The sequence below is a fragment of the Lolium rigidum genome, chromosome 1 (assembly GCF_022539505.1).
Source record: "Lolium rigidum isolate FL_2022 chromosome 1, APGP_CSIRO_Lrig_0.1, whole genome shotgun sequence".
Classification (NCBI taxonomy): Eukaryota; Viridiplantae; Streptophyta; class Magnoliopsida; order Poales; family Poaceae; genus Lolium; species Lolium rigidum.
The window spans coordinates 139,538,540-139,547,256 of NC_061508.1; the positions used below are offsets into that span (position 1 = coordinate 139,538,540).

The 8,717-nt window shown below is 50.6% G+C and overlaps 1 protein-coding gene across 1 annotated transcript; it reads left to right on the forward strand.

Moving 5' to 3' along the window:
* Positions 1-409: 409 nt before the first annotated feature.
* LOC124680017 (D-3-phosphoglycerate dehydrogenase 3, chloroplastic-like) lies at positions 410-4,971 on the forward strand. Its single transcript, XM_047215298.1, has 5 exons — positions 410-1,043; positions 3,146-3,522; positions 3,617-3,727; positions 3,824-3,919; positions 4,004-4,971. The coding sequence occupies exons 1-5, from the start codon at positions 437-439 to the stop codon at positions 4,676-4,678; spliced, it is 1,866 nt and encodes a 621-aa protein (XP_047071254.1). The 5' UTR covers positions 410-436; the 3' UTR covers positions 4,679-4,971.
* Positions 4,972-8,717: the final 3,746 nt, after the last annotated feature.

Genomic DNA, 8,717 nt, shown 5'->3' on the forward strand with positions numbered 1-8,717 from the left:
TTGCTAGGTTAGCTGTCAATATGGTATTAGACTGAACTGCAAAGGATTAGATGTAGACCTGGTGGAATGTGCAAAATTTCTGTCGATGTGGTGGCATGTGCAACGGTTTGAGATGAGCCTGGTGGAGAGTGCAATTCCCTCGTTTTCATGCAAACCAAAAAAAAATCAGCTGACAGTTTCTAAAAAGGGCACAGCGTCAGTATACTCGGTCAATCTCAAAATATCTCCTTCCATGTCCCGAAATTGTTTGTCTCAGTGAACAGTGATCAGAAGCAATAATAGCCGGCCCCACCTGCAGGGAGAAAATAAATTTTCGCCAAAAAAACTCCCACCAACCTCCCCGGACCCTGGCGCTTATAAACCAACTGCCCTTTGCTCCTCCGCCTCCACGGGAATCCACCACCACCACGGGACACGACACGAGCCTGATTGAAACATGTCCGCCTCACGCGCGCTCCTCTCCAACCCGCACGCCGTCGCGAGCCCGACGGCGTCGAGGGCGGCGCGGGCCCGCCTCGCCGCGCCCTCAAGGACGGCGGCCCCGCTCGCGCGCCTCCGCATTCGATCCGCGATCCTGTCCTCGCCGGCTGCCGCGGCACCCGTGGCCACGGCCTCGGAGCCGAGGCGCCGGATCTCGCGCACGGGCTCGGACGCGTCGCTGCGGCCCAAGCCCGCGGTGCTGGTGGCGGAGAAGCTGGGCGAGGCCGGGCTGGCCGTGCTGCGCCAGTTCGCGGACGTGGAGTGCGCCTACGGCATGTCCCCCGCCGACCTCCTCGCAAGGGTGGCGCAGTTCGACGCGCTCATCGTGCGCAGCGGCACCAAGGTCACCAGGGAGGTGCTGGAGGCCGGGCGGGGCCGCCTGCGCGTCGTGGGCCGGGCCGGCGTCGGGATCGACAACGTCGACCTCCAGGCGGCCACCGAGGCCGGCTGCCTCGTCGTCAACGCGCCCACCGCCAACACCGTCGCCGCCGCCGAGCACGGCATCGCGCTGCTCGCCTCCATGGCGCGCAACGTCGCGCAGGCCGACGCCGCGCTCAAGGCCGGTGAGTGATTCATCTCTGCTGCTTCCGTAAAACTTTTTAATACTACTCTACACCATTAAAATGGGTTGAATAATAGGACCATCCTAGTAGTTCAAATTCTAGCAAGCTAAAGTATGTGACGTCGACGTCCGATTCTGAAGGACGCATAATCTACGCTGCTTATTGATCCTCAGAATCGGACTTATAATTTTTTAAGTAATTGTATACTACTCATTTCTGTCGTCCCACGTCATCGACGACGACATTGCAACTTTTGATGATTGACTCACCCAAAAATTACTGTAAAACAGTCAAGTAATTTAACAAATGTCACGTGGTGATCAAGCTTGTTGTTCAAAATCCACTTCAAGCTGTTCTTGTTTTGTGCCAAATGAAAAATTAAACTCCAATTTCAATTTATGGTGGTCCCCCTTCAGTTGGAGTAGTTAATTATGTTTGGATCGGATCACCAAAACGAGGACTGGTAATACTGAAGATGGGCAGGTTCAATGAATCTGGTTGTGTCTACTGACCTTGGAAAACTGTAACAGAAACAGAACAGACACTTTTTTATACAGCTTAAAATGGGTTGAATAATAAGACCATCCTAGTAGTTGATCAAGTGCCACTAGTTCAGATTCTAGCAGGCTACAGTATGTGACGTCGACGTCCGATTCTCAAGGACTCATAATCTATGCTGCTTACTGATCCTCAGAATCGGACTTACAATTTTTTAAGTCATTGTATACTAACTTCTGTCGTCCCACGTCATGGACGACGACATTGCAACTTTTGATGATTGACTCACCCCAAAAATTACTAGTACAGCTAACCAATTTCACATGGTCATCAAGCTTGTTGCGATCATATCAAAATTCATTTCAAGCTAATCTCGTTTTGTGACAAATGATTAAAAAACTCTGATAGTAGTATCATTTTATAGTGGTCCCCTTCAGTTGGAGTATAGTTAATTCTGTTCGATCGGATCTCCAAATTGAGGAGTAGTATGTTTTACTAGTACCCCTATACTCGGATTCCACTGAAGATGGGCAGGTTCAATGAATCTGGTTGTGTCTACTGAACTTGGAGAACTGTAACAGAAACAGAACAGACACTGTTTTGTTTGTGCAACAGTTGCGAGTTGGCCATGGGGGCGACAGATGCAATTATTGGATTCAATTGAGTCTCCCTTCGGGACCCTATAGTACATTATTGCGCCCCATGAACACCGGAAGGCCGCTAGGAACATCATTTGTAGCAGATAGGACGCAAATAGACTTTGCCTGTATTCACCGTACTAGAGTTAAATGACACCCAATAATACAACTGTAACAGTGTGCTGAACTGTTACAAAGGAAAATGAACAATGGGTTCGGCAGGAGCGTACAGATATCATTTTTTACGGTGATGTTGACGGCCTGTTTGCTGTTGTGATTGATTGAGTATACTTTATTGCATTTGCTCTCTGAAGTCTATATCAGATCATGACAGCTTATTAGTGTAGCCAAAAGAGATGCATCGAATCTCTAGGTAAGGGGTATAAGATTTCTACTGGTAGTTGACATAGCAGATTATGCTGTCAACATCTTTGCTAATCATGACCGTACCTGCTTAATGCTTATTGAGGAATCTATGCAATATAGTTTTGGTAATATATCCCTAGCTTGTACTACAATTTGATTCGTCCGGGGCATGATGCCTCAGTTTAGTGGGAATAGGAACCCTGCTCAACAGCTTTAGCATTTTTTATCTTTTTAGAAAGGGGCTACCTATTTGCCAAAGTTCTCTGGAAAGTGAAGCAAAACCACTGTTGAATGTTTTGGTAGCTCTTGTTGCTTTCTGGCACTTATGTCGCTGAAATATTAATGTTTTGCTTAGTCTTTTGCCCCCAAAAGATGGTATGATGTTATTGAACTATCCCGTAGGTATTTTCAGTTTTCACCATAGAGTTCAACGACATTCATGTCACAAATGACATTTGGATAAATTGTATTCCTATCTGACATGTAAATTATACAGTTGCTTGTAATTTTAACTGCACAATACAAAAGTATGTACGAACCAGTTATGCGAATGAACAGGTTCGTTCTTGTTAATAAATGTATTGAACTCATTTGATACAGGTAAATGGCAAAGAACCAAGTATGTCGGAGTTTCCCTTGTTGGAAAGACTCTTGCCATCATGGGCTTTGGAAAGGTTGGCTCAGAGGTAGCAAGGCGAGCGAAAGGGCTTGGGATGCATGTGATTGCCCATGATCCCTATGCCCCGGCTGATAAGGCCCGTGCCATCGGAGCTGAGCTGGTATCTTTTGAGGAGGCCATAGCCAAAGCTGACTTCATCTCCATCCACATGCCGCTCACCCCAACGACATCCAAGGTCTTCAACGACGAGTCCTTCAAAAAGATGAAGACCGGTGTACGGATCATCAATGTGGCTAGGGGTGGAGTGATCGATGAAGATGCTCTGGTTAGAGCACTTGACTCTGGCAAAGTTGCTCAGGTGATTAGTAATTTCTGCTTCACAACTTTCTTCCAACTCATTAGTGAGAAGACTGGTCTGAAATGTAGAGCTTTTATTTGCCAATCTGGATCAGGCGGCTCTTGATGTCTTCACAGTGGAGCCCCCGCCAAAGGACAGCAAGCTGGTTCTTCATGAAAATGTCACTGTTACGCCTCATCTAGGAGCAAGCACAGTGGAGGCCCAGGTCTGCATCTTACCTACAACCATATTGATACCTGTCCTAATGGATGCTGGCCGCTGTTCCTGATGTTCTAACTTTACTGAACTCACCACATTGTAGGAAGGCGTCGCAATCGAAATAGCCGAAGCTGTCGCCGGTGCACTGAGAGGTGAACTCTCAGCGACTGCTGTGAATGCTCCCATGGTCCCAGCAGAGGTACGAAGCTTCTTGACATGTCACTGGCGCACTGCAATTATGCAAGTTCTTGAACAACTGTAACTCTGTTTCTTCCCTTTATAGGTTCTTTCAGAGCTCGCTCCCTATGTTTCACTGGCAGAGAAGCTGGGGAGGCTGGCAGTGCAGCTCGTGGCCGGAGAAAGTGGCATCAAGGGTGTCAAAGTAGTGTACACCTCAGCGAGAGGCCCTGACGACTTCGACACTAGGCTCCTCCGCGCAATGGTGACCAAGGGCATTGTGGAGCCCGTGTCTAGCACATTCGTCAACCTCGTGAACGCTGACTACACAGCAAAGCAGCGCGGCCTGCGCATCACAGAGGAGCGGGTCTCCCACGACAGTGGCGCCGCCGAGGCACCGCTGGAGTCCATCCAGGTCCGTCTGTCGCACGTCAAGTCCAAGTTCGCCGGCGCAATCAGCGACGGCGGGGACATTGTCCTTGTAGGCAGGGTGAAGTATGGCGTACCCCACCTGACCGTTGTTGGTCCGTATGAGGTTGACGTTAGCATGGAGGGCAACCTGATCCTCTGCCGGCAGATCGACCAGCCTGGGATGATCGGCAAGGTCGGGAACATCCTCGGCCAGAAGAACGTGAACGTTAGCTTCATGAGCGTCGGCCGGACCTTCCGTGGCAAGCAGGCGATCATGGCCATCGGCGTCGATGAGGAGCCTGACAAGGAAACGCTCGAGAAGATTGGTGCGATCCCGGCGGTTGAGGAGTTTGTGTTCCTTGAGCTATGATGATTGAAGGGAAGTCTGCCTAGGATAAGTAGTAGCGCATCGTCGGTTTTATGGCCACGCGGAGCAAGTGATCCGTGGTCCGTCGCGGGACTTCTACATTTTTGAAGCCTGAAGATTGGAAGAAGTATACATAGGCAGGGCGCCTTCGCTTGGCCCCTGTTTGAATAAAAACGATGTATGTGTGTATGTATGCCCTGTGTGTTGATGTATGTTTGTGGAGAACAGTACTGCCATATTGTATTGTTTGATGCAATAAAAATGTGCTAGTAGCCTAGTATACTACTACAGCTTCATTGGTTGCCTGTTTTGTTAATCCATAAAATGATTATACTCTGTTTCTACGTCCCTTTCAGGCTTTCAGTGATTGAAGCAGCCACCTCGAATTCCATTATCCTGCCGGCTGCAGAAGTCGAATCAGCTTCGCTGGGGATGGCACGCTCAGCTGCCGGCTGCAGTTGATCCATGCACACATTGAGGTCGAGGGAATGCGTCGGGACCTGGCTCGGGACCCAATCTGGTCCTGTGTGAGCTTTCTTTCTGTTGCAGAGCTGGTAAGAGCATCTTCACTCGTTGGCGCTCTCCACGTTCAAATCCGGCGAAATTTTTCTTTAGATTGGAGGAAATTTTGACCTGGGGAGCACCGAAGTTCCAGCCGTCCCCCCGGCAGGACACCCCCAACCTCGGCCATTTGACATATTTCAAACAAATTCGACATAAAATTTAACAAGTTCGACGAACAAGATTCAGAAAATTGCTGAAACAAATTCGGCGAAAATCAATACAATGTTTAACAAGTGCTGAAACAAATGAAGCACACAATTTCACAAGTTTTGAAACAAATTAATAAAGATAGACTAGTTGGCGTCGGCGTTGGCGTTGTCTCGGAGCGTCTCCACCAGATCATCTTGCAGCCGTTGATGCATTGTAGAGTCTCGAATCTCCTGGCGCATAACAATGAAGGCGGCCCATGATGTCGGCACCTGGTGATTAGACTGTGCAAGAGGACCCTCTCTCTCATATGGTGCTTCTTGCTCAGCCAGAGGAACCGGATGTTTTCGCTCATTTTCAATAATCATATTGTGTAAGCACACACAACAGTTCATCACCTCCCACATCTGATCTTTGGACCAAGTCATAGCGGGAAACCGGACGACAGCAAATCTCTGCTGGAGGACACCAAATGCACGCTCGACGTCTTTTCGGCAAGTTTCTCGTTTCTTGACAAACTCGGAATGTTTGGGGGTGCCGGGTTTCGAGATAGTCTTCACAAATGTTGCCCACTTTGGATAGATACCGTCTGCAAGGTAGTATCCTTTGTTGTAGTGCCGACCATTGATCACATAGTTCACCGGGGGAGCATGACCCTCAACAAGCTTGGAAAAGATCGGGGAGCAGTTTAGGACGTTGATGTCATTGTTGGATCCAGGCATACCAAAGAAAGAGTGTCAAATCCAGAGATCATGGGTAGCCACTGCTTCAAGTATCACAGTGCAACCTTTTTTGTGACCCTTGTACATTCCCTGCCACGCAAACGGACAGTTCTTCCTTTTCCAATGCATGCAGTCAATGCTTCCAAACATCCCTGGAAAACCCCTAGCTTCATTTGTTGCAAGGATCCTCTGAGTGTCTTCGACAGTGGGTGATCTCAAGTAAAAGTCCCCGAACACTGCTATGACGGCCCTGCAGAACCGGTGGAAACAATCAAGGGCGGTGGACTCCGCCATCCGAAGATAGTCATCTGCACCATCACCGGGAGCTCCATACGCCAGCATCCTCATAGCCACCTGTGCACTTCACGCGGTGACGAAAATCCAACCTAGCCGGTGCAATCTGCCTTGCATCCGAAGTAGGGTCAAAGTCTCGGATGGCATACACAATTTGCGAAATAGCTTTACGCTCATCCTGAAACGACGCCTGAAAACAGTCTTACCGTGCAATGGATTGTCGGCGAAGTAGTCGGCGTACCACATGCAGTAGCCCTCCATTCGCTGTCTCGGCTTGCACTTCCGGCGACCTGGTGCCGACCCACCACGTCGACCAGTTGCCACCCCGGCGTACATGCTTGATAAGCAACCGAGGATCATCATGTGCTCCTCGTCTTGGGCGGCGGCTGCCATCTCTTCTCGCATAAGCTCGACGAACATCTGCTCCTCCTCTTCGTCCGAGTCCATGGCCGGTGAGGCAAATGGACGAACACCTGACGGGCGTGGTCGAGGCTAGCCGAGACGCGAACGACGAGGAGTAGGCCATCGTCGAAAAACAGGCAGGCAGATAGGGCATCGTCGAAAGACGGCGGAATATAGGCAGGTGGGAAGGAAGGACGGCGGAATCTGGGCAACAAGCCGGCGGGGTGGTGCCGGCGGCAAGAGAGATATGAGGGGTGGGGGGATTTTGAGCGAGGTGGTGGTGGGGTTCGTGTGTCCAGTTGCCGACAAATCGGGCCCTTCCCCGCTTTTCACTCGTCCGGACTCCCCGATAGCTCCCCGGGGGACCGGGGATGGCGTGTGATCGCCGGATGGATGAAGGGCCAAATCCGGACGAAAACGAGGAACCGGGGGCGCGACTGGACCGAATTTCGCCGTTCGGATGGGAAAAACGTCGCTCGGGGGCCTCCTCGGGGAGACGAGTGGAGATGCTCTAATATGGGGCGCGTTTTTGGTGCTGCATGTCCCTTTGGCTCGTATGGGGCTAGCAATTTTCTGCCCGTTTGGATACCTGGGCCGAGCCGCGTTGTTGCATCGCACGGTTCTCAAATCATCTCAGTGACAGGCCCTAGAGGAACGCTCGGAATGACACTTTCTCCGGGGCCAGGCTAGTTGCGGCCAGAAGGCTACACGCGCCATAATTAGCCTCACCGCTCCCCTCTGTTTCCTCTCAGTTACAACCGCACTCTCACCTCCCCCAAACTATCACATCACCCGGTGGTTCCCCTCCCGCCGACCAATCCGCCGGACCGCTGCACGGAGGAGCACCGGTACCGGAGGAGACGTCGGCGAGCAGCAGCGCGACATCAGCCGCAATCTGCTCCGCAGTCTTCATCGGCATCTCGACTTCGCCTGCGACCTCAAGCTCGTCCTCGGCCGAAACAATGGCGGTAACGACCTCTCATTCTCACCTTCGTACTCATTCTGGTCAAACATCTCCTACATATGTCCTCATTGTATGAGGCCTCTGATACCCTGCTTTGCATGTTTCTGCTTCTTCAGTTCTACATTGGTCATGATAAAACTATGACACAATGGCAGGCAGGGTACTGCCCTCAAACTTAGTCATGTGTGCCATATTACTGACACACTAGACTTTGTTTGCGGACAGTCTGTTTGCCTGCCGTGTGATCCTACATATGAGGCCTCGTTTTGGTATGTCTGGTGCATTAGCCAATGATTCAACAAAGGCACAGTGGAAGGCTAGGTGGTGGCCTCAAACTTAGTCATGTGTGCCACAGTTGTTGCACACTACACTTAGTTTGTGTCCACTCCCTATGCCTGCCGTGTGAGCAAATGTATGAGGCCTTACTAATGTTATCAATGTCCGTTTTCATCTAAACTACTTGTGAGCAGGCACAACTCTAATAGCTTGTGTTCTTCTGGCAGACTGAGAAGATCATGCTTGGGTCACCTGCTGAGGTTTCCAGCGAGGGACTGGCGAAGAAGCGTCGTGGAAGGCCGGCTAAGGTCGTCCACTTCCATGAGGAGGCAGGGCCAGACCACTTCTTCCGCATCATCTTCAAGCCCACCTTCGGCCTGCTCATGATCCCTAAAGGTTTCGTCAAGTGGTTCGGAGAAATTCCTTCCAACATCATCGTCACCACCAACACCGGATGCAACTAGAGGATGACTACGAGGAGAGAAGACAATGAAGCATTCATCGACCAGGGATGGACGGCCTTCGCCGTCGCCCATCAGCTCAAGGTAGGCCAGTTCCTCACCTTCAGGAAGGTGTCCTCCTTCGAGTACAGTGTGGTCATCTTCGACCACAGCTGCACTGAGGTGGTGAGCGGGTGCCCGTACCATGGCAATAACACTAGGTGTGTCGTCTC